Source organism: Pagrus pagrus (genome assembly GCF_965226575.1).
Source record: "Pagrus pagrus genome assembly, chromosome: 15".
NCBI classification, from domain to species: Eukaryota; Metazoa; Chordata; class Actinopteri; order Spariformes; family Sparidae; genus Pagrus; species Pagrus pagrus.
Window position 1 is genome coordinate 14,127,819 of NC_140199.1, and position 25,846 is coordinate 14,153,664.

The 25,846-nt window shown below is 43.0% G+C and overlaps 1 protein-coding gene across 1 annotated transcript; it reads right to left on the bottom strand.

Annotated features, from left to right (window-relative positions):
• Positions 1-392: 392 nt before the first annotated feature.
• Positions 393-3,409, bottom strand: prop1 (PROP paired-like homeobox 1). The gene is made up of 3 exons (XM_084375832.1): positions 3,300-3,409; positions 1,643-1,872; positions 393-824 (listed from the first exon to the last, which is right to left on the bottom strand). The coding sequence occupies exons 1-3, from the start codon at positions 3,391-3,393 to the stop codon at positions 453-455; spliced, it is 696 nt and encodes a 231-aa protein (XP_084231958.1). The 5' UTR covers positions 3,394-3,409; the 3' UTR covers positions 393-452.
• Positions 3,410-25,846: the final 22,437 nt, after the last annotated feature.

A 25,846-nucleotide genomic window follows, 5' to 3' on the forward strand; every position in this document is an offset into this window, starting at 1 on the left:
AATCAAGTATATTTTAATGCATGTATATTATGTGTAATTGATGCAGTAATAATTGAAACGCCTGTGGTTGTAGATCTCCCTTTGTAAACCCACAAAAAACGGTACATGAGAGTGTCGAAAAGTGCTGTTGAAAATGTCAAAATCTGCATAAATCCTATCAGTGGTGAGGTTACACAAAGACTGAGAGAAAAGAGGCGCTTTTATGAACACTGAAGTGCAGATTCAAAACAGAAAACTGTGTGGGACACTCAGCACTCGATGTTCCCACACCGTGTATGACACCGAAGTTACTTTTACAGCCAACATTAAGGGCCAGAACGTGTACTTGTAATGTAAATGTGTGTCTGCATGTTTAGTAACAGCGTGGTAGATACAAAAAGAGCACGATCACCCACTTTTCAAAATCATTTTAATGTAGTATCTGTTCCTTTTAAACAGGCCTGTGTTACTTCTTAGCTCCAGTGAGAGGCCGGGTCCAGAGGCTGCATGGAGGCCAGAGAGAACATGGGGGAGGTGAGGTTGCTCCTCAGGGGGCTGTACCAGTCTTCATGCTGCCGCTGGGTGGCCGGTGGAGGTGGGACGCTGGGGCAGGGGCACTGGCTGACCGGGCCCGGGTGGCGGGAGTACGCCCCGGAGGGCAGCATGGGGGAGAGGCGGGGGATGTGAGCCAGGGGCTGGGTGTAGTATTGTCGAGCCATGCTGGACGGCTGGATGTGCACGCCTCCCAGCAGCGCCCTGTGGCCTGGCATCACACCTACTGGGTGAAATTTCTGTGAGGCGCGCTCCTGCTTCCGCTGTTTGGCTCTTCTGTTCTGAAACCAAACCTGCTGAGACAAGGACGGGTGAGGGACAAGTAGACAAGACACAAGTCATAACAAGAACACCTGATGACATGATGTTATATAGTGTGGCCTCACAGAAAGGGTGACATTTAAGCAGCATTTTCTTTTGAACTGGACAGCAACAATGATGTTTTTTATCCCTTTTTATCTTGCCACAACACACACATTAAACAGTTGTTGTTATTTGTGACATCATCATTGTGCGCATGGTTGAAATCCAACTAGACAGGAAATTGATCTGGCTGAATGAGTTGAACCCTTAATATGTTTTTTTTTTATTTAAGTAATTATAAATTGTCCAAATACTGCAGACATTGTATTTTCAATAAAACCAGTGATGGAATGTAACAAAGTACATTTACTCAAGTACTTTACTCAACTACAGTTTCACAGTAGTTGTGCTTTACTTTAGTATTTCCATTTTCAGCTACTGTATACCTCCAGTTCACTACATTTTGGAGGCAAATATTGTACTTTTTTACTCTATTCAATAACTTAAGTCACTTTTTACTTTGCAGATGCATCTGTATCAGAGCCAAAGCAGCACATTTTTTAGATTAATTTATTTTATTGGCAATCGATTACAAATTACACACTGATTCCGACATTCAGAATCCTGAATATCGGATTAGTGGTTACGGGCATCTATTATAATGCAATCAATGCAAAACACACATCTTTCTAGTCCAAAAATATGACATTAAGTTATCCACAAACTCACTGAGTCTGATCGATCATAAAGTCAAAGCTGCACACCATGACTGTCAGACAGTAGGATTGTACTTCGAAGGCTGTCCCACCTGTATGCGAGCCTCATTGAGCTTGGTGATACGGGCCAGCTCCTCTCTGTAGTAGATATCAGGGTATTGGTTTTGCCCAAAGGCCACTTCCAGCTGTTCCAGCTGCTTGTGGCTGAAGGTGGTGCGGTGGCGTCTCCTGGCTGGGGAGGGGTAACCTCTGCTCCGCCTGCCAAAGCTGACAGGCATGGAGGTCTCACACAATGAACCTTTCCTCGCCGACTCTCCTATATCTGTTTTCAGGAGGAAGAAAACGAGTGTGAGGCTGAAAAGACTTTGACTTTTTCGGAGACAATTCTCCAGCTCCTGTTTCTTGGCTTCCTCGGCATGATACAGAAAAGTGGCCTGAACTTGTAAAGGAGCATTTCACCGATGAGTGTGTGAAAAAGGAGGGATTACACTGACTTTATGGTTCCCAGTGCCGTGAGGCAACCTGAGAGCCACAGAGCTTTAGCTGCCAAAGACAAGCTCGTGAGAAAAAGATACCAGAAACTGGGGGATTTGACCAAGATTATTAGCACAATCACCAACACAGTGACTAATCTGACAAATTGGTGGAGTGAGCTGACCTTGTTTGTTCACATCATGGCGGTTAGAGAGCAGACAGAGGAGGCTGATTTGGTGATGGTAATAAAACTGTAATCTATTTTTTCCTAACCCTGGTTAAATAATTCATACTATTTCATAAAAATCATTACACATATCGTCCACTATTTACTAGCTTAGCGTGCATCTTAGTAGCATATTGCCTCTTTAATATACATTACAAAGCACTCATTGACGCCTCATTCTGCATGACCAGATTCTACAACTGCTAGGCCATTAACTAAAAGTCTTACCTTGATTACCTCCTAATTACTGCTCGCTGATGGTTGTTAAGAAAGTTGTTGTGTTATTAACCCACACAGGTTAGAATGGGGAACATATTCTGTGTTAGAAAGACTTCATTTAGAGTGAATTGTACACTTTAAACACAACTCAGTGGCCCGGCAGTTGTAGAATATTCTCATGCAGAATAAGGCATCAACAAGTGATTTATAATGAATAATAAAGAGCAACTACTTAATGGTTAATATGTACTCTAATCTAAAGTGTTGCCAATCATTTTTGAAATGACTTATATTGATTTATTTTAAACTTAATTGGATTGCAGAGTACAAAACTATACGAAGCTGTGAATACTGTTATCAAAGGAAACATCTTGTACGCAGACCAATATATGATTCCATCAGGAAGCACTTTGTATAGGGCATAAAATGAAGTTCAAAGCAGCTAAGAGACAACATTTTGTGCTTGTCCAGTGTAAAAACTGACATCACTGAATTTAACAATTTTGAGTTTAAAGAAATTCCACATGTTTTTAAGTCTGACATTGTATTCATCTAAAATCGTCGCTAACAACTTTTAGACCATCATGCAACACTGTAACGGGTAACTATACTGGTACAATGATAGGAGACCAACACAGCATTAAGGTGACTGAAATCATCAATTAATGCAAAATATGACGGAAAACGTGCACAAGTCATAAACATTGTATTGCATGTGTCTCTGTTTCTGTGGTTGTAAATGAAACTTCATCACAGGTACATTAAATGTCTGACTGATGGAGAGATAATAACAAGCAGACTAATATGAAGCTCATATGTTCTGGACTCACCTGCAGTGGAGCTCACAGTAGCCATATCAGAGTAAACCTCTGTACAGTCCTGGTGGCTCCTCGCTGCGCCTCCTGCTACCTTCAGCTGGGCCATCACTGCAGCTCTGCTCTCTGACGGGACGATCTGAACCCTCTGATCCCCCCCACACACAACTGACCTTATAGCCTCATGTCGTGCCCATGTCCCACCCACCTGGTCTACCTTTACCTGTGTGAGCGTCCTGGAAGCACAGCGCAGTGGTTACTGGGACAGCACAGTTCTGAAGGTCTTACACACTGTTGTCTTTATGTTATGTTGATATTAGGTTACTGTCTCGTACACGGCAACACCATACTATCATGTCTGTTATGTTAAATATATGCAAGAATAAAAACTGCCTTAATGGCATCATATTTTGGCTTACCCGTCTTTTCTGAATGAGGGATTTTATTTGGATGTTTCAGATATTTGCATTTGCCGAATATCTTTTCGTTTTATCCACTTTCAATATAAAAATGGAAAGTATACCCAGACTTGATCAATAGATAATTTAAAAACCCTATTCACTGTGCTCAGGTCGGCACAGTAGACCAAATGTAATACTAATAAATGTGATACTAAAGTACAAATCTGCTGCACTTTAACTTTATTTTAAGTTTTTCCATTTTCTGCTACTTTATACTTGGATGAGAAATATTATAGTCTTTACTCCACTACATTTATCAATAATTAAAATGCAACACCAATGCTTTAGGCATTATTAAACAATAACGCTCTATATAACAACATAACAATATTTTACTGCGTATGCTTTTTGCTGCTTGAGAATTTGTGTCAAGACTTCAGTTTCTTTGAGACTTTTAGTTGTAATGGAGTATTTCACATAGCTGTATTATCACTCTACCTAACTTAATGACCTTAATAGTCTTCTTCTTGCACTGCTGTTTATATATGTCTGCTTTTGCAGTGACACACAGGCATAGAAGTGCGTATGTTATGTGTGCATACATGTACATGTTCACAACCTGGACAGTCTTTGAGTACCTTTTACAGAAAGTGATAATGACAATGAGTGAAAATTGTTTTTGCATTGAAAGTTGCTGCTTTGCTGTTATAATTTCAGATGCTGTTATAATTTGTGTCTGGTGAGATGCAATTGCCTGTGTGGCCACCAGGTGGCTCTGTTACATCAGGCTGTGTCTCAGAGACAAACACACAACAGAGCAACAAAACCTGACATTTAAAGTAGAATCCTCATCTATTCTGACCAGGGGGTGGCTGTGGAGACCACCCAGCTGAGTATACTCTCCAGTCCTCCCAAACACAACCTCCTCTCAGGTCAAATCCTGCATTCGGTTCCCTGAATCTTGACTGACAGGACACCCCGCCGGCTGCTTTAACTCAGCTGAACTCCTGTGTAACCTCCCAGGACCTCAGCTGCTATCTGCAGTTCCCATGATGCTAAACTCAGTCCAGGCCGAAGCAGAGAGGAATGACCCTCTGCTCGGAAGAGACCCATCAATGTCCCACTCAGTGGCGAGTCATGACAGGGCAATATGGAAAGCAGCTGACATAGCTGGAGAGCATGAGCTGGCTTTTTATCCGAGCTCGATGCATCATGGGCTATATTTGTTGAACAATGCCATTTGCTTGTGTGTGTGTATCCATTCAGTGTCAGTAATGTGTATTTGGAAAACTGCACGTCTCGGGCACATGCAGGTTATGCAAGAAGGCGAGTTATAAGATCAGATGAGGCTTTCTTATTGTGGCATGTGGCGGTTCAGTGGCAGCGCTGAATTCTGAGTACCCCCTCTTGTGTAACACATTTGTCATATCATGAGCCATCTGACCCGAGTGATACCTGTGACTCCCGAGAAGCACTAAATCAGAAGTTCAAACGCAGGCTGGAGATGTGTCACACTGATACAGTAGATCGTGAACCCCACCTCCCCCCTTTCTGTCCAGGATCCCTGCCAGGAAAGTGTAATAGACAAAATGCAGTGATTTAATGGCCCCAGTCCTGCAGGAGCGTCTTTTATGTATCAATTCTCTGGTTGAATTTACAAATGACTCTTAAGATTGAACCAACTTTCCTTGAGAAAAGTCCCTGGCCTTGTTCTGGCCGCTCTACGCAGCAACATCTAATTTGATTCCTTGTGACACGTCGTCTGCGAGGGCCAAGTCCTGTGTGTCCTGGAAGAGCTTCCATCTTTCCTGCATTGTGTGTGTGTGTGTGTGAGTGTGTGTGTGTGTGTGTATTTGCGTGCGACTGCCAAGTCCTCTACAGATCCCATATTCAGCTCACATGTTTCCTGTCCCAGACAACAGCTCAGCCACAAACCCCCCAGCAAAGCAAGCTGAGCCTGTCTGAGTTTCTCGTCTGTCCCACAACCTCCGTTAGCCCCGCTAATAAAAACGATACACAGCGAAAGTCAAATGTTTATGATAATCACGATGTTTCATCTTCTTATTCATTTTAAGTAAAAGGTTTGGAGGAGGCTGGCTTTTATACAATTGAAGTTCTTCAGTCGTTTGCGGAAAAATGAGCAACAAGTACTTAGTTGGCCCAAATCCACACAATTTTTATATCTCAAAATCAAGACCATATATCCCTGAAACTGCAGACTTCCTGCCTTCCTGTCTCAAAGAAGATAATACCATATGTCCCCTTCTTTGCTCCAGATGTCAGCCCATAGGAACAATACGCATAGAATGAATATTTGCCATTAGAGTAGTGAAAGGTAAAATTTGAACTGGTGGCTCAGTTAGTAGGTTTCTGTTTAGTGGGAAAAAGCTGCTCTTCTTTCTGCCGTAAAGCAGTTTTTCCTGCAAACCCCACAGACACGAGAGAATGCAGTGATGAGGCGGTCGTTGTTTTTGAAGCTCGGCTTGAATGTACAGCCACCCCTCTATCTGAAAATGTACCTTGTATTGATATGTTACTTTAAAGCTGCATTGCAGAACTGTTATAATTTCACAAACACTGTTGACATGCTCGTGATGCCATAGGTTCCTATTTGCTGTACCCTACTCTGTCGCTCTGGGTTGCTCATCCCAAACCAGTCTTTGCTGGTTGATGTAAACCGCATCACTACCTTTGCATCAATGCAGGACAGTCACAGACTCCACATTTAAAAACTTCACCTGGTTGCTGTTTAGTTGTTCTGAATCTGCTGGATATGAAAATAAGCAACTGCCTGCTAACAGGTTTGACATATCATCTTAAGAAGTAAAAGTCTTCAGGCATGCTAGCAGCTCTATGAGGCTAGCCTGCTTAGACACAGAAGTGCTTTGAGATAAATGCTATTGTCAGCATGCTAACATGCATCCATGACAATGCTAACATGCTTACGTTTTGAAAGTATGATAATCATCATCATAGCTTGCTAACATTTGCTTATCAGCACTACCCACAAGGTACACTGGGGCCATTTGGTCACAAAGTAATCAGACAAAATCACTTTTTGACCTGATGATGGCACTGGATGAAGAGATACAGGATATTATGATATTACAGTTATGACAAGTCATCCTGAGGGGACAGTGATGTCTAATTTTCACGACGATCCAATCGGGAGTAGTTGAGACATTTCAAGAACACAAAAGTCAACTACATGGTGGTTGTAGAAGAGAAGTCAGGTGATCACTAAAGTCAATATACACAGGGGCATCACTTGGAAAAGGAAACATAGTAATACTAGAGCAAACACGGTAACGCTGAACTGTCCTGCAGGTGCAAACCAGGTGCAGTAACCATGCTCTGCAGGCATGGTTACTCAATTAATTGCCTGTTTCAGTGAGACAGTAGTGCACACTTTGATAGCTTACACACCTTGTTGCAAATGTCCTTTTTTGTCCTATTTGCTCATGGCAATGGTGGTGCAAGCAGATGCAACAGCCGGTATGTCCTCCAACTGTTGCTACATTTTTGCTTTAATAGCTGTTATTTTTTACTGCTTTTGTCGTTAAAACCTGTATAGCCTATGGCAGAAATTCATCAGCACGGGAGAAGAAAGTGCAGGATAACAGCCATGCTAATCCATCTTGGATTTAAGGCTGCTGCTGGCTAATGTCCAGTCGCAGGACAAGAAATGGACAAATGGGACTTAGGCTGGCCAATAACAGGAAATCAACCAGACTGTTGTGTCCACATCTCTACAGAGACCTGTCTGCACCGCAACATCCTGGATCGAGCTGTTGCACTCAACGGGCGAAACTGTGTTCTGGGCCGGCAGAGCGCAGGACTACAGTAGGATGAGGAGAGGTGGACTCTGTGTTTACGTCATTGATGCTTGGTGCTCAAAAGCAGTCAAAGTTGATGTATGGTGTTTACCTGATGTCGAACTCTACCAATGCACACACTGAGCTATCTTCGTTGACCTGTAACAACTGTTATAACTGTTCCTGCGAGTTTCTCTTTCCACATTTCTATCGTCAGGCTGCACTGAGGACCTGGAATCTTCTGGAAGCATCTTTCATCAGTGTGTTGCTGTGCACGGTGTGTTAGTGGTGAACTGGACAGGAGATGCAGTGATGTCTGGAGGGAGGCTAAAGTATTGTGCCTCCCCCAGTGCCTTGATCTGATTTATTCTCAGAGGAAAGGGCAATAAATATATTATAAATAGAAAATAACTGCTAGTTTGTCTTGGCTCGCCTCTTGACATTAGAGATCTTGGGAGGTCACAGGTTCGATCAGTGCAGCCAGAATGTTCCATTGATTTGTCATTGATCTGTCAACTAATACCAGCTTGCTCATTGTGAGTCATTGTAATCCAAGTTCAAGAACTTTGGAGAAAAAAATGTATCATCTCAGTTTCACTTTCTGTCTCATGTACACACACACAAACATACAGTGTATACACTTACACACCACATACAACCACACCTCTCCTACAATGTACCCGTAAGAAAATAACATGGAAGTCATATTACACTGGGCTCTCAGTTTCAAACATCACACACACACACACACACACATGCACGCACACACACACACACACATGTGCCCTGGGTGCACACAGGCCTCTGTGTGGTTGTGGCCGTGTCCAGTATGGACACATAGAGGAAATTCTTCCCTCCCAATTTCCCGGGACTGAACTGGGAGTGACCTGGTTGGCAGACGCACAGCCTCGATGGAAGGAATGTAACTCAACTCCCCCCGCCTCACCCTCAGCACCCTCCTCATCCATCCAGCAGTCTGCTGGCCCAGCTGTGTGAGGACAGAGAGAGAAACATAGAGTACTGTAGGATGAGAAGAGTATCTTTTATCTCTGCCCAATTCATGAAATTCCTCACTATACTTTGGTGAATGTTCATCATTGAGGAGTCTGGTGTTTGTTCATTGTGTAAAAGATTCATCTTTGTTTGACATCGTATCTGGGCGTCACTGAAATACACACAGTTTTTTTTTCTTGTTCACTCAGAAAGTACTTTCAGTCCCAGCAAAATGTGAAAAACCACCAGTAGCGACGACTGAAACAGGAACGAGAGAGCAGAATAAATAAATAAATGACAAAAAGCAGAAAAGAAACTGCACAATAAGAACGGTAAACAAAAGCAGAAACAATTACAGAAACAGCATGTTGAGCACAGAGCTCATATTAATACTGTCACATTCACATCAAACTTCAGTTATCACATAAAACATCTGACTGACTGAACTGACTGAATTCATCATCACATTCCAGCTTCATCACAGCTGCCAGAGATGATCCGCTGCCATCCGACCGTATGTGTCTACTGGTTGTTCCCACAATGATTCCAGTGCAGCTCAGGTCTCTGAACGGATATAAATGACAATATTTCTTGGCAATTGACTTTAAATTAGTGTTTAAAGCTGCATTAATCAATGTTTTTACATATATACAATGCATCAAATGACTATTTATAATGTGAAGATAATGTCAGCACTTCCCTTTAAGCAGCACTTCCACCGTACACTACAGTGCCTGTCCAGCACCACCAGCCGGCAGACAGACAATGTTAGTAACTAGCTAGTAAACCTAGGGGAGCATTTACAGCTGAGGAGAAAGACATGTTGCCACTGGAGTTGGTGTAGACCAAAGCAGAGCTATAACAAGAGTGAATATTGGAGTCGTCAGGTGGCAGCCTCCAGGCCTTAGCAACCATTACAGCAGCAAAGGAGGAGGTCAGATGACTAAGCAAGAGTACTGAGCAACCAAGTCTGCAAAGGAATGATGGGTGGGTAAAACAAAATAATGAAAATCCAGTCAGCGATAAATCAAAATGTTTAGTTTTCCTGCCTAAACCTAACCTAACTGCAAGCTTATGAGAAAGACCCAGCACAACTGTCACAGGTACACTGCAGCAGTCACGTATTTTGGCAATCAACCTATTCAGTTCAGGTATGAGGGTGTTGATTTAGCAACATTTCAATCGGAATCCGATCTGTCATTGCCAGTCAAACTACACCCACACAGTCCTCATGAAGCAGATGAGCTGAGCTTTTAGGTTTCATCTCAAACTGTGTTTCTTCTTTGTTTGTGTTACTTGTAGTCACGATTATTTAACGTTGTAGAGAACTTTTTATGGGCTTCAACATGACTCTGTGTCTGCTGGGTGTGTAAATACAAATAGTCGTGTGTTTGCTAACAGGCTTGTCATATCAACTTTATAAGATGCTATCAACTTGTTGTGCTGCCCCCAAGTGGTCAAAAATTAAATGAGTTGTAACATGAATGTAGCCTTAGTACCATGAGGCTGACAAAATATTATTTTGCAGGTATTGAGGTAGTAACATGACCGTTCTGCTCAGAACAATCCACAGGACAAGTCTGTTTGCCTCCCAAGTGGAATCTAAGTATAGCAATGTTGTATCAGATCATTAAAACCTCATTAGTGTGGGATTTTTAGTACCTTCAGCTCTGGTCTTTGATAGCTTTTTGGCTTAAATTGTCTTTACTTTCCATTTTATTCAGACAGATTTACAATTTGTTACACTTGGACAGTACGCATGGTTACGAAGGCAAATTATGGCTATTCATCTCAATACAGTTACAACCTGAACCATTTTGGGTATACATCTGTCCAGGGTCCAGTCACCAGGGTGAAGGGGGAACCACTGCTCCCATTATGACTCAGCAGATGGTGGGGTATGCAGTACCACCCTCACAGTGCACGTGTGTCTGCAGCAGTACTCCGTGTTCTCTAATGACATTTAACTCGTCTCGGCCGTCATATTACCCTGCGCCGTGGGAATCTCATCTTTCCCAGCAACGGATACAAAGCCAGGAATGCCAGGTTTGGACTGGACAGGTTCTTCTGGGCTCTGCAAAGCTTCATTCAGCGAGTTCAACAGTGCAGCTTTGAGTCCTGCAACCTCAAATATTGTAATAAAAAAATGAAGTACTTCTTGACTGTAGCTTTAAATTTAAGTCTGCGAATATTTTTTTTGCTTTTTTTTTTTTTTTTTTGCTTTTTCTGTTGCACTTCCATGAAAATGTCAGCTTTATTGTAGAGTGATTGAGATAATGGTGGCGTGTGGCAGCTTGCCCTGCCTGAGGTTTTCGAGGTTCAGCTGTTTGGCAGGGAGGGCCAGTGGATTTGCAGAGCTGTTGTCTGGATGCCTCCTCCTGCTCCAGACTCCCTTGGTGGTGTCCTCTTTCCCTCCCGACAGCCTTTTATTGGCTCCACGGGCCTCCTGTGGACCTCAAAGGCACTCCCCGAAATCAAGCATGATACTCTGCGCCCAAGCCTGCCACCCCACCCCTGCCCTTATCCGCTGCCACAGGGGAGGAAATGGCCTGGAGGAGCTGGAGAGCGGCATGGTATAATTATCTTCTGTCTGCATCTCTCTCTTCACCTCGGTTTCCTCACAACACCTCTTGTGATACCTCTGCGGCTCAATCTTACACCTCAAACACGGCTAGTACACTGTATATATTTATATAAACTCTATACAGGTCTACTTAACAGAGCATCAACTCACTCTCAACAACTCTAATTTGCCAACGTAAAAAAAGGTTTCAATCTATCCACAGACAAATTAAAGCAGTGACGGACTGACCACATATCGTAACTTAGTTATAATGTGTTATTATTTGCTATAGCTACAGTTGCTACACCTGTCACGCTTCCCACACCACACAACACTCTTGGTAGTCTCTGAAACAATGGATCCTTGATTTCAGACGTATTTATGGTGCGCTCCATTTACCTTCGAAGTCGGATGTTGGAGTCAGGAACAACGTTGCTCCGTCAAAACAAGACAGAATTCTAGCTAGGCCACTTGGTTAGCCGCTGTTAGTCATTGTTAGCAATGCCAGTTTGCAACGATGCATTACACTGTATTTTGTGCGTATAAACATTGAAGCGAGACGTCCGTAGATAGAAGTTGGACGGTGCTGTGTGTGAGGCTGATTCAGTGAGACACAAATGAGACAGATGTGCTCATAAACAGTAGATTCTACAGCTTTTTACAGCTGTTGATATGTGGAGCAGCCATCTTGGATTTTGAGGTCAGACATTTTCTAGCTTTATGATTTCTGATTCATATCTATGAATATGATGTGAATCTATACAACCCTAGTATATTGCCAACATTAATTCAGTGCCTATGCAAACCGCTGCAACATGCAAAGATATCCACAACCTGACAGGCCTGCCATGCATGGTGGTTGCTGAGCTATTAGACTCTGTTTGTGGGAAGGTTGAGCTAATGGTCAATTAAGACATAGTTCACAGAAGTAGCCAAGCCGCAGCTCAACTAATCCATTAAAAAGTTATTACTTACGAGATCATTTTGGACTCACCGCGTCCTAAATACCGTTCCTTCACAACACTCTGGCTACATCTTTCTTGCTTGTGCAACCTTGTTTATGAGCATCTATTTACACTGATCGTTGAGCGCTTCCTCTTGTGCAGCAACTTGCTTTTCATAGGCGGGGCGTGTCAGCATCTTGTTGGTCGTAACCAGGGTGATGGCAACTGATCTAAAAAAGCTGCTCGCGGCTTCCCCTGCACGTCTGTACTACACGCCTGCCGTTATATCATGGTCATCGGTGCTAAGCTCCACTCTGACCCGCGATACGCTACGCTAACCTCGCAGAGCAGATGCCTATTCCTCACCAGCCAGTCAGATACTGTAAGGTCACACACGCACATACTTATACTCATGTAGACATACATGCTTCCCGACTTAACACACATGCATGCTATACTTTGCAGCGCAAACTCATATGTGTTCTCTCAACTTACTTGCATTCACACTGTATGACCTCCGGAGTGGCGTAGGATTTCTACTGCGATTACAGTGTATATTGTAGTCTAGTCTGCAGGTTATTCTTAGCGCCGTTATAAGTGAAAACACGAGGAGGAAAGCTGGAAGGTTTCTGAAGGCTGCAGATCAGATATACGCTGCATACTTCAACAAATCATCAACATAGATATCTGATGCACCGAGGCAGAAATATCCTTACGCCGTCTTATTCTGTTTCCACTTGTCTTTGTCAAAGACATTGAGGGTGTGCAGCTTTTGACTGTATCCCAAGTCAAAAGAAGAGACAACTTTGTTTCAAACAATGCATACCACTTGTTCCCTTTACTGTCGGACTAGAAGCTGTGGCTCTTAAAACCAGCTACATCACTGCTGCTAAATGTAGTGGCGGTGGACGAGAGGAGTGGAAGTGTGCAGCATGAGGGGGATTGGCCTTTCCCAAGCTGGGACACATAGGGGAAAATCCAAAAATATAAAAAGAACACAGTAAAAGAGGAACACCCATCAATGCCATTTATTTGACCCCGTATCAAAACTGACAGCAAACCGTGCCAGCATTCTTTTTACATTGCAACTTTTACTAGAGAATAACATAAAACTGAATGTGCTGGATTTAATTCACAATTTGACCGCCATTATGCTGTTAATAATAGACTGAAAGCAGCATTATGATTGGTCAACAGCATAAATGCATGTAAAAAGTCCCCCAAAGTTGACCTCGACATGAGAGCACTGCTACAGTTCCAGTCAAACGATTGTGGTGTGAAATATTGCCGTCGTAAATACTGTTACGATGGGTCCTAAATATAATCTGCTCTCCCCACGTTACCCTGCAGCCTGTATATGTATGGCATTCATGTGCATATCCAGTGATTTCCCCTATTCCAATCACTTACGTTCACATAAGTAGGACTGGCTATCTGACTTCAAAACCTTTTGAATGCCAACTGCACTTTGTCCGAAGAAATAATTATCATAACTGTTGAGATAACAAAAGTCTGTAACAGTTGTTTACTTTTTTCAATAATATTTGCTTTGTCTGTGTCTGTTTGGTGGTTGGGTTTCGGCCGAGAATAGACCCCATTAACTTTTGGTGAGGATTTTCCGCAGTTTTGTTAATATCTCAGGGAATAATGCATGGATGTTAACGGAAACAATCAGACGTGTTTAGGTGGCTGGTATGTATTTGATGTGGATCCTAGATCTGTTGGGCTGAAATTATGTTTACGCAGTTATGGGTGGTTCAGAGTGATACAAGACTATCAGTTTGATATTGGATAAGCTTGATTGAATTAAAGGGGGATGTTTGGTCTTGGAGGAGGAATGCGCGCTACTGAGTGCCATTCTAGTTTTAGACTGTATTTTATTCCAGGGTTACGATGATGCATTTTCGGTTTGGCATATTGCTGAACTCAAATGCTCTCAACCTCTACTTTGCAACAGTAAATCACAATCTCAAGTACATATGAGTTCCCTGACCTCGTCGTTGTGTTAGCATGCATACATTAGCACATAAATACAACAACTATCTGCGGCATGCCTCTCCTCTTCGCGGCCTCGTCTCCAGCAGCCAATTAATGAGCACAACTTCCTGGAGTTTGTGAAGGCTCTTCGTGGTGCCAGCAGCAGCCACACCCAAAACAGCTGGAACGGGGACAGAAGCACACAGCTGGGAGGGAGAGAGAGCCGAGCGTCAGTGCTGCGTAACACTGCCATCTCCACCACCACCGGCAGAAAGACAGCGAGAGGTGCAAGAAAACATACAGTCCACGGGCTGCGTAGCCAAAATGCAGTGTTCATGCCCTGTGCGACTGAGTGTGCACTTTTTTTAACAGCAGATTTGAGGGAACATTACGAGTGATTCAGAATAGTAACGGCATAAAAAGCCTCAGTGCATGCGCAAGTGTGTGTATGTGTGTGAACGGGAACAATGCGGCCATTTATGGGGTGAATACCGCAGCCTTTAACAAGGGCCCTTAACATATTAACCATGTGACCCACTTGAGCTCAGAAAATGTCTTGTAACAACCCCCAGCTCCCTTCATACGCCCAAAAACATACAAACGTCCATGTACAGTTAATACATTCGCACATGTTTTCACTCCGGGATGTTCTTCAATAAAATCAATCACCTTAAATGACTGCATTCGAGGACATGTGACTCAGGCGGATTTTATTGTCCCATGCAAACGTGTTTCATAAAATTACATCAGGTCTACACGTAACGAACAGGGATTAAGTATGTGTGAACGAGTGGGAGCAGCCCTGACCCCTGACCTATAGAGTACGAGCCGGGCCGCCTTTTGCCCCATTGAGGCTGTGATGTCACCCCGAGTACAGAACAGGCAGTGCTGGAAAAGAAGGCCTTAAAAAAAGAACTGAGAAACACGGTCCAGCAGAATAATTATATGAGAGAGGGAGTGAATCAGGAAATAGCTTTTGGTTTGGGAAACTCAAGAGTTTGAGGGAGCTCTGCCATGTGCTAAATGAAAACAGGATTTGAAAAAAAAACAAGAAAGTGGAGAAAGAGAGGAGTGAGAGAGAACGCAACAGAAGCCAAAGTGCTTTTTTTTCATGCAGAGGGGTGGCAGGGTATCCAGTGGTCAGCGAGGAGAATATCCCTCAACCTCCCCTCCCTGAGCCTTCTCTTCCTCTAACTTCTCTCTACAAGACTCCCTCCTTTCCATCACACTCTCCCACCCTCCTCCTCCTCTTCTTTGCTTTCTCATTCTTTTGTTGGCTGGCAGGCTCTCGACTCTTTCCTCACACATTTTAATGGGTATCTTCCCAATCACGTTTTTATTGCAGGAAATTTCAGCACACCACATTGCGTGAGCCGAAGGAGTGCTCCATTCTTAGCTCGGCACCGCCGAGTGCCAGGGTGTGTTGAGCTTGCCAGTGTGTATACGTGTGTGTGTGTGTGTATGTGTGTGTGTGTGTGAGTGGGGTTAGGAAAGGGGGAGGCGAACTGGAGTGGCGCTAGTGTCAGTTTGATGCCAACATTACAGCTCTCGGTGCCCCCTCCTTCTCCTTCTCTTAGTAACAATAGTGAAGTCAGGGAGGAGGAGGTGGTGGAAGCCATTGCGAAAAGACTTTTTAAAAAAAAGAAAAGTGCATGTCCTCTCTGAGTCACTGCACTGTGGCATAACTTCACAAGAATTTTACTCAGAAACCCCTCCTCACCCCGCCCATTGCCATTACCAACACCCAACCTTTGACTCCATTTGTGAGAGCCTCAACTCCTCACCTCTCCCTCTCCTCACTTTATTTTTTCCCCTGGCAGCCACCTGGGTTTTTTCTCTGAAAAGACGGCCGTGGTTTTGGGCCTGCGGTTTAATTGAAATAATATTTGCTGTACTCCGCTGCCTCCCCGGCTCTATTCTCCCTTAACAACGGGCATTATTTTTAGCCACTGCGCCGAGTTCTGTCATTTCCTGTTGCAGGGCTCGCTGTGCTTTTGACCACAAGCAGGCTCAAACACTGCGTGCTCTGCCTCCACCATCACACCATTCCTCACACACCCGGGCTGAGCAGGTCCCTCGTGAACTATCCTCACAACGGCATCCACCCCAGATAAAACAAAAGACACTCGGGCTCTGATGCATCACTGCATTTCATTTAGGACTGACACTTTATGTAATCGTAATGCAAATCAGCTCTTCAGCCAACAAAGTAACACTGTTTTGATCACTTTTATAAAGAACTTTAATTTGCTCTATCAAGTCTGTGAACCAACAAACAAATTATCCACAATCCCACATGCTGTCATTTTTTTTACAGCCTCTTTAGCTTAATAAATGTACAGAAATCTATCTTGACCCTGGTACAGAGATATCATTTACTGCACTGCACCATATGGCACAAAGACACGAGACCTCACATGCAGCGCAAGACAAAGTTTGGACAGTAGACTATACAGATCACTCTACAAATATACATTTAACAGCCAGCAGAATGGCTGAGTGCATTCAAGCAGTGTGTCTCACAGCATGGCCGCAGCTGCAGAGGGAAGAGCAGCGACTGACCTGTGCACTGAGCAGGGCATCAGGGACGGAGTACAACACAGTAACATGAATGATAAGTGTGAGTGAGACACATTCATGTAGAGGGCTACATCTGAATTATACAGTATCGATGGTTATAATGTGATACTTGTGATAGGTAGCAGTGTATTGAGAGCTGGAGCGTTGTGAACCTTTGTTCTCGACTGCCCCCTTGCCCCTTAGAAAAGGGCTACACGGGGCAGAAATGGGAGACACCTTCAAGACAATCGTACGTCATTAGTCGTCGATGGCCTTTACGGAAAACAGACGCCAGTATGCTGTCTTCAGCTTAGGTGATTTCTCTTGTGTTACTGATATTATTACAATGTATTTGCCATTCATCTGATGGAGATAGGAAAGCACTGCTTCATTACCAGGCCTCTAGCGGTGCTTTATAGCAATAACAACAATAAAAGAAATTCAGAAAAGCAAACTCATCTCCTGGCAGTGGGAAAGTAGTCTAAAAACTATTATTATACATTTAATGCTCAGGCCGGTGTATGTAGGATTGATATAAAATAAACTACAGTGTGTTTGTGTTCATAGTTAAACAACAATAGAGCTCTATGGCACAGAGGAACAAGCCATTCTGACATGTAACAATTACAGTAACTTGGTGAGTACCAAATTACTGTTAGGACTGACATTAATGTGATAATTCAGTATAACAGCGTTGTTATCATAACAATGGCCAAAACTACAAAAATGAGACCCCAGTTGCAATAACCCAGAATTATCCTTCATTATTATCCCTTACATTCTAAAGCTCGAGGGAAGAAACTCGATGTCTGGAAATACGCTTACAGAGCGGGACAGAGTCATAATACCTTAAAATAATTGGGTAGATAGAAAAGTTCTGACCAGAGATGCCCCGGAGCAAGTTACTCAACAAGAAACAGCTCCAGTGGAGTTGCTCAATGACCTGTGGTTGTTTTGGGCAGTTCCCATGCACGACATGAATCCGAGCCTTGCTGAGAAAAGAGCAGCAAGCTCCAAGAATCTTTTCTTGTGAAATAAATATTTAAAGAAAACAGTAGCTAAAATTACCTTAAAATTCCACCGAAGCAAAGTATTTCAGTGGCTGATTATAAAGGTTTTGTATAAAGCAAAAGTACTGAATGTGGTCGACAGAACATCCTGGTTGAGTCAGAGGGCTGGAGCCAGTTTTCTTGAAAACAAACATCGATTTTCTAACAAAAATAAGAATGACATTGTGTTCAAGATTTAGAGAAGTGGAGTCAAAGGGAAAATATTCAAGAAAAGGTCTCATAAAACTGCTTGACGTAAAAGTAATGTAAACATACTTTACAACATCCCTTCAGTATCTACAGTATGTCAAAGAAGATCATTCATCAGCTCAGAAGCTCATATATTGTGTTTATATCCCTGGAGCAGAGTTACATGTGTCGCAGCAGCCTGACAAAATAAAACATGTTGGCGGCATGTAAACAGCGAACGGAGAAACAAAACAAGTGAACCATCCACAACCTGGGTGGGTTGCGGTCATATAGCTGGTGCCCAGTGGTGTGACAACAGCTGCGTGAGTCACTGGGAAGCAGAGAGGGGCCAGTGTGATAGTTAAGTGGTGGCCCCACCCCTCACTCGTCATAGAAGAGACCCTTGGGCCTGGATGAAAAGCCTCTGGGCTCCTTTGTGGTCACCCTTTGCTGATTACTTTTCTGGGAAAGCCGCCTCAGAAAGGAAACCACAAAACAGGCTTGTTTCTCACTGTCTTGTCTCGATCCCCTCTCATTGTCTTTCTTGTTGTTTCGCTCCATGCCTCGCAGAGACTGTGACAATGAGGGGACAGAAATGCTGATGCTTTTCATTGTTCAGGCTGCACATGATCATTTTGCATTTCTTCAGTGTGGTTACAGTTATTAAAGGGGATTTACGGGATTTTTAAATCAAGGCCTTATGTTAACGTGTTTTGGGTGTAAATGAGTCATACTCAGTCGACATAGTTGGTCCATTAGATCAACTCAGTTGGCAGTCGCGGCACGACTGCAATGGCTGCAACGTGATCCTTTGGGGCAATTGCAACCATCAAATTCACGTCCACTGAAAGTGCTTGTTTTTGCCATTGGCTGAGATTATTATTCAAAATGTCTGACAATATTACAGACACAATTCCTATGGAGATAAACCTTATTGTTAAAGAGTTATATTCGTTTTTTAAGTCTCGCTCAATGAGAGGTCTCGCTCTGAAATCTTAAGGGGGGTGAATGTTGCAGGAAGACGATGGTGGAAAAATGAGTCAGATTCGGAGAGAGGAGTTTGGAGTTTACCTAGACAAACTGCCAGCAAGGATTTATTTCCAAGGTCATGGCTGGCTATTTAAATGATTTTGACAATCTAGATGAGGCAACAACTGTAACAACTCATCCTGCAAGTTTACAAAATCGACAAACAAAAGAGACCACAAAATCAATCACGACAGGTTGAAACTACTGTGGTCTATTTGCTGCAAGCATGGCCTTAAGCTCAAGGTCTCACTGCTTTACAACATGTTGCCACACCACGTCTAAAGGTAAAAGTGTACAGGCACAACATTAAAACCACTGACAGGTGAAGTAAATAATCCTGATCATCTCGTTATAACGTAATGTTCTGCTGGGAAACCTTGGCTCCTGGCATTCACATGGGCGCCACTTTGACAGCACAACTCACTCAAACACTGTTGGAGTGTTGCTCAGGGCACCGACCCAGGTTCTGAATTCCCTGGATCCCAATCCGATCAAGCATCCATGGGATGTCCTGGAACAAGTCCAACCTGTGGAGGCCCCACCGTGGATTGGACTTGGCTATGACCCGGAGACGGGTCCCCTGAGTCATGAGGGTTGCGAGGCGGGGCCTTCATGGATCGGACTTGTTCGGCATGTCCCACGGATGCTGGCATCGGGGAGTGAGTGCTGATGTCAAGAGAGAGTTGTCCTTGGTGGCTAATAGGTGTATATACTAGTTTAATATGACCACACTTAAAGGTGGGCCAAAATGCCTGCTTTCATAGCTTTCTCTTGGCTGCATCACACATGATCTTTTGCATATGTTTGTGTTCTTGATGTGAAGAATCTTACAAGTGAGGAAAGTCCTTGAAAGCATTCAGGATGTTGCATTTAGTTGTACATACAAAAAACGATGACAGTAGTTTCTTGGGGTTTAAACCCTTCGAATGTTCGCAGGTCTCAACACCACCTGGTCATTTGTTCCATAAGTGAGTGAATCTGTCTGACTGTCAATTTTGGAAAGTTTAATCTCCAACGCATCCGATTCAGCATTTGAAAATGGGGTTACTGATCCTGTTGTATGATCCAACCAGCAGTTTGTTCGAAGCAAACTGAGGCCCATAGTCTTGTTTAAAACTGTGGTGCACCAGATAAGTGGGGTGTTGCTGTGCTCCACGGAGCTTTAATTGACATTTATAAGTCAATTTAATTCATTTTGCTGCATTTGAAAAGTCATGTGACGTCTCTGAATCAACCCAATATGGTAAACTCCTGATGTAGCGTTTCTTTGCAACAGTAATTTGACTCCAGGCTGGAGGCAGAACTGTCTACTAATAGGGTTGTTATGGGACTGATTTATACTTGTAGCACCATATGTGGTATACCATTATGTGTGGTAACTTTACTGTGCAGTTTAATGTTTTACTTCAGCCGTAATGTGGCTTGGTACAACTGGGTCTAGTTAACACAAAAGCAGGCACAGCCCCAGTTGGGTTTTTTTTTTTAAAGATCTACTGCAGAACCTAATGCTCAGTGGATTGGAGCGGCTTATTCATAATTCAATCAATTATAGAGTGACCAGTATTCCCAATGCCAATGACCCAGGCAGTACCCTGCCATAAGAAAATACAGCTCCACCACATATCCCATAGCTCTACCACAAGCTCCATCTGAACCCATTGCTCGCCTGTCCTGCTGCCTCCATAATGGTGCACCAGCCACCACAGAGGCCATAGCTCCAACTCCAGGCCCCATAGCTCCTCCACCACACTGCCCCTGCCTGCACGGGGAACGAGGGATTAAATATAATGCTCACATGTCAAGTCTGCAACGCAACAGAGAAAGCGAGGAGGAAGGAATTTGTCAGAACTCCATAAACACATACATGGATTCGGCTCCCCATGCCAGCGCTCCGAGCGAGGAGAACTTTCCGGAGGCTCGCTGAGCAACCGGGAGGCCGAGGGTGAGAGTAAGCAGGGCTGCTGAACGAGCCCAGGGTTTACGCAGAGGCCAGCCAAGCAGCAATGATACACTGCACTGGAGGAGAAGGACACAGGGGAATGGGAGAGAAGAAAAGTGGAAATGAGAGCAGAGAAGCAGAAAGAAACGGAAAGAAGAGGGTAGATAGGACATACTAAACCCCGGCAATCTGAAGTGGATATGTCAAGAATCAAAACATTTCCCTCATATGTATGTATGTACGTATATATAGAACGAGGCTGAGATACGATCAGGGAGGGAGACATTAATGGAGAAAGAGTGAAAAAGGGGGGGAAAGACAGAGGAATTAACAGGACATGCCCACTGAAATTTTCCAGTGTCTCTGCCAGAGAACAACAACAAAAAAAAGAGGTCAGTCCAGATGCCGTTCACTGACTGTTCACATGTGGTCCAACTTCTCTGGAGTGGAGGGGCGGAGTGACTGACTAAGAAAAGGGGTGTCGAAGACGGAGGTTAAGCATGCTTTGGACCGGGAGGGGGAAATGTAAATGGGGGTTTGGATTTAATCAGGTTATATGAAGCAGAACCTGGACTTCATTTGGCCAGCAGATGTTGGACAGGTGGGGGGGACCATCTTTCCAGGAGGTCTGTAGGGGGCAGAGGTCATGAGGTGAAGCTTACCGCGCGCTGTAACCTCTCAAGCTTTCGTGATAAACATCCAGCTGTATCAGATCCAGACAGAGTGATTGATCAATAAATTTGACAAGTAGCAAGCCAAGTCAAAGCTGTAAAATGAACCGATGTATCTTCCTCTTTGAGCCCCCGTAGCTGCCTCCGCTCTTCTGCTCCAAAAGATTGTACAGATGATCGGCCCTGTTGCTTTTGGCTCAGCCGGTGGAAGAGGAGCAGCCTCCAGGCCCGGCCCTCCGCAGCCATCTCAGCCACTGGGAGGTGAGCTCCGCAGTGGGTGTAAAATACTGTCGGGCGGATATATTTCTGCAATGAAATATGGATGTAAGCCTTGTGTGAGCGCGCGCCTGGCTATTTACGTGCGTCCGCGTAAGGTTAACTGGAGGTCAACGCTCACTTTGCCGCCACAGACTTGGCGGCACTCCAACATTGGAAAAGCAGCGGCAGTGTCTCTTACTCACTCCCCGTCCCGTATCCCTCTCTCTGTGCTCTTCTTCCTCGTCCTCGTCTCCTTGCCAGCGTTTCTGTAGTTTGCGTGCAGATAACATGCAGGGAGCCATGTGGTGTGTATCTGTGTTGAGCTCTGGGCTTAGCACTGTGGGAGTGTGGAGAAATGTGGGCTCAGAGCACGAGAAGTGAAGGAAATGAAAAGCCTAACTAGTTCACAAGTGAGACAGGAGTCAGATGAGCCCAAGGAAATGTAACGGGAGGAAACTTCTCCCCCACACACTGCTGATGCTTTCAGACAGTGGGGCTGTGAAACTGGCCTTACTGGTAAAAGTAAACGCTGAGAATACAAAATATCACAGAAAATGTAGTTAAATTGTTCAGCATATGCTTTGTTGCTGAGTGGTAGATTAGAAGATACACACTAATATCATGTTTGCATGCTAAACGAAGCTTTAGCTAGCTGCCTGTTAGCTTATTTTAGCATTAAGACAGGAATTAGCTAGGCTGGCTCCGTCCAAAGGTTACAAAACTCATGGTACAGTACCTTTCTGCGAATTACAGGCGCAACTTCTAGTGGGTCCAGTTACGTTTCTTTCATGAAGATCTAGGTTAGTGACTTTAATGGGTGACCCATAATCGTTTTTCCAGTAACCTTACCTGGAAACTTGTGGATATGTTATTTGTTTAACCGAAATTACAAATTGTCACCTCAGATTTTGTAAAGATTTAACAAACAAGATAAAAGATGTCAATTAGTGAGCTTTATAGGGGTGCTGTTGGGGGATTGTATTAACTTTTCCCCTTGTTTCCAGTCTTTGTGCTAAGCTAAGCTAACCACCTTCACCTTCTTCGTTATTTTTTTTATTTTTAACCCTTACCCTTGGGTTAATCCTTAAACATAATAATTATAACAGACACTATAGTCAGTTATACTACTTCTGTCCTGCTGTTAGACACACGTCTGAGCTTACTGTGGCCCCTCATTGCCTTTCGTTGCCCTGTGACACTTTACCCATGATGGTCTGGGACTTGTGGTAAATTTTGGTCTTTGTTAATGGCAGCTAATAAACAGAAATACGGGTTAAACAACGATATTAGAGTGTGACTGGGAATATAAATTAGGTTTGGTTACTTCTGGCAGAGAATTTTGAAGTTCCCATTTCATTTTGGCTGTCTATAACCTATCAGTGAGTTTTAGAGGTGCTGGATTTTGCTACCGTTGTACACAGCCAAGTTATGTAGAACCAGGCGAGTGTGTTTCTTACCAAAAAAACTCATGTACTTTTGTGTGAACCCTCATTATCAAATGTCTTAAAAACACAAAATAATGTTCTTGGCAGGGAGCAACAGACGGAAAAAAAAAACCGTTTATCTCGATAGCAGCGTGATAGTTCTCACCCTTGACATGTCTTTTGATGCTGCTGCCAACAACAACTGCTTATTGCAGCTCAATGTGCCAACCAGAGATAGAGCAGAGTGTAGAGCGGAGGCCAGCACACTGGGCTGATAAGGAGCCGCCTCAGACAGAGCTGACTGGGCCACACTCAGTAGAAATCTGGAGGGTTTGGCCTCTTGTTAAACTGACAGAACCTTCATCATCTGCACTTTCATCCTCCTCGTCAGTGACCCACATCCAACTCCAGATTCCACTTCTTGCTGAAGAGTTATTGTTCGGTTTCTACTCTGGTTGTGCCAGAGGGTTCAACAGGGGACCTGAGGCCATGCTTTGAGAGCACTGATACAGGTGTGTTGTAGTAAATTTAAATTAGTTTGCTGCTGAGTTTTGTCAGTTTCTTGTCCTCTCTGTGAGCCCACAGAAAGTTTCCTGCCCTGTATGGTAGCTTACCCTTACCCTCACCCTCCTCCTGGGTGAGCGTCAATTATTCATAAGCCTTGGGTAGCTAACTTGAAACCGATAACCCACATGCTATTTATACTTCATTTCAAATGAACAAATACTTAACTGTGAAGTTCCAGGCAGCTTGGTCGTGTCTGTCTGCATTGCTGCTGCTCTGGCCTCAGTGAGGGAGTTAGACTGAGGGTATAGCCGGGCGGGCAGTTGGGAGGAGAGCGGGGGTCATTTGTCTATTGTGGAGGAAGGCTGAACCAGCAGCTGCACAGTATAGGTAAGACTAACAAGGCACAATTCAAGATATTATACCATCTGGGACTTTAATACTCTGCAATTTTTGTACAAATAAATTGCTCTAAATGGAAGCTGGTTATTTTACACCACTCAATTTGCTTTATTCCAATATTCAGTTTTTGTATCCTGTGATACAAAGACTCCAGTTAGAAATCATAATCTTACAAATCAATTAAAATTTTGGACCTAAAATAAACCTCATGTGGATATGGGGAAAAAATATATGAACAACAAAGAATAGATTTGTTTTTTAACTATCAGTTAATTTTAGTGCTTTTACCCATTTCTCTTATCTAATATATATATACTAATTTATGGCATATATATATATATTTAATAAGCAATGTAACTGTTATAGTTAGTGAGTAAAATGTGAAATCTGCCATAAAAATGTTATCAATAGGTTTTGCATTTCCCGCCAAGGGTGCAAAAGTCTTGGCCCATGTGTAGACCATATTCCTACAGCAGCCATTTTCCTTTTACATCTCACTCATGGTGAGAAGCTCAAATCCTGGGATAAAAAGACAATAGATAGTAATAGATAGTTATCTGGAGGGACACTGGTCCATATGTATTTCAAAGTAAAACAACATAACCCAGTAGATACTGTTACAATACAGCTAACGTTAGCTTTAAACCACTCCCTAGTGAAAAGTACCATTTGATAGTGTTGCACATTATTTAAGCCTGGAAGTAAAACTCACTTAATGTAACCAAACTTATTCTGTCCATCCCAGCAGGTTTACCAGTGGGACCTGTAGTCCAGGTGACATTCTTACATAAAAAAAATTCATTTTGATAGTTTGCTTTAGGTAAACAAGTTCATAGCTCCCAAGTCACAGCTCAGGCCTGCAGAAGTTTGTTTTGCATTAAAATATGTTTTTTATTTCAGCTGCAGAGTGAGTGTGCTTGTGTGTACAGACTCATGTTTAACGTTTGGAATTTGCTTGTTAAGGTCACATTTCAGGATTTATGCAACTGGGGTTTTTTCTTTTATATCAAATTATATTTCCTAGATCCTTTTAGTATTCATATTAAAAGGAAACACATGGTGATGCTAGGATTCTTTGTATGTCATTTCAAATTTGGGCTCTGCGGTTAATCAAATTGTAACTTCTATTACGATTTTGCTCAATTATGAAAACAAGATAATCAAGATGAAATTATGTATATTATATTATTATATTTGTTTCAAAATTATGCTCTTATGTTGTCTTGTGTTATAAATCAAGCACAACTATTTTCTTTTCAGCAGTGTGCTTTATGCCACCCTAAAGCCCAAACTCACACTCACATGTTTAGTTTCACTCAGCTCCATTTATTAAATTATACATATAATATAACATTGTTATTAAGACTTTTTTTTAGTATCTTTTGCTGGATTATAGTTAAAAAGCTAAGTTTTTTTTAAAGTTCAATAAATGCACAATGTTGCCAAAGTCAACGAATAATTGTGATCCAAATCATGATCTCATTATTGACCAAAAGATAATCATGACTGATTTTTTAAAAGTGGTAAAAGCAAATGATGACATTTAGGGTTCCTGACATTGAAGGTATGAAAGATATGTTGCTCTTTCATAACAGCCGACAGGATTAAAAGTTTGTTATGCCATCAGTGTTTGGCTGCCAGAGGTTAATAAAATGATGATACAAGTGTAATGTTATAAACCTGACAGGGAGTCAGTGAACATTAACTGATATCAAACACCCACGTGTCATCCTAAACTCTGACTTGGTCACACCTGACTCACTGCTTGAACACTACAGAGTGAGTGTAAGAGTGTGCGACAGCATGATAAATGAAAAAAAAAACATACTCAATATTATATCATGG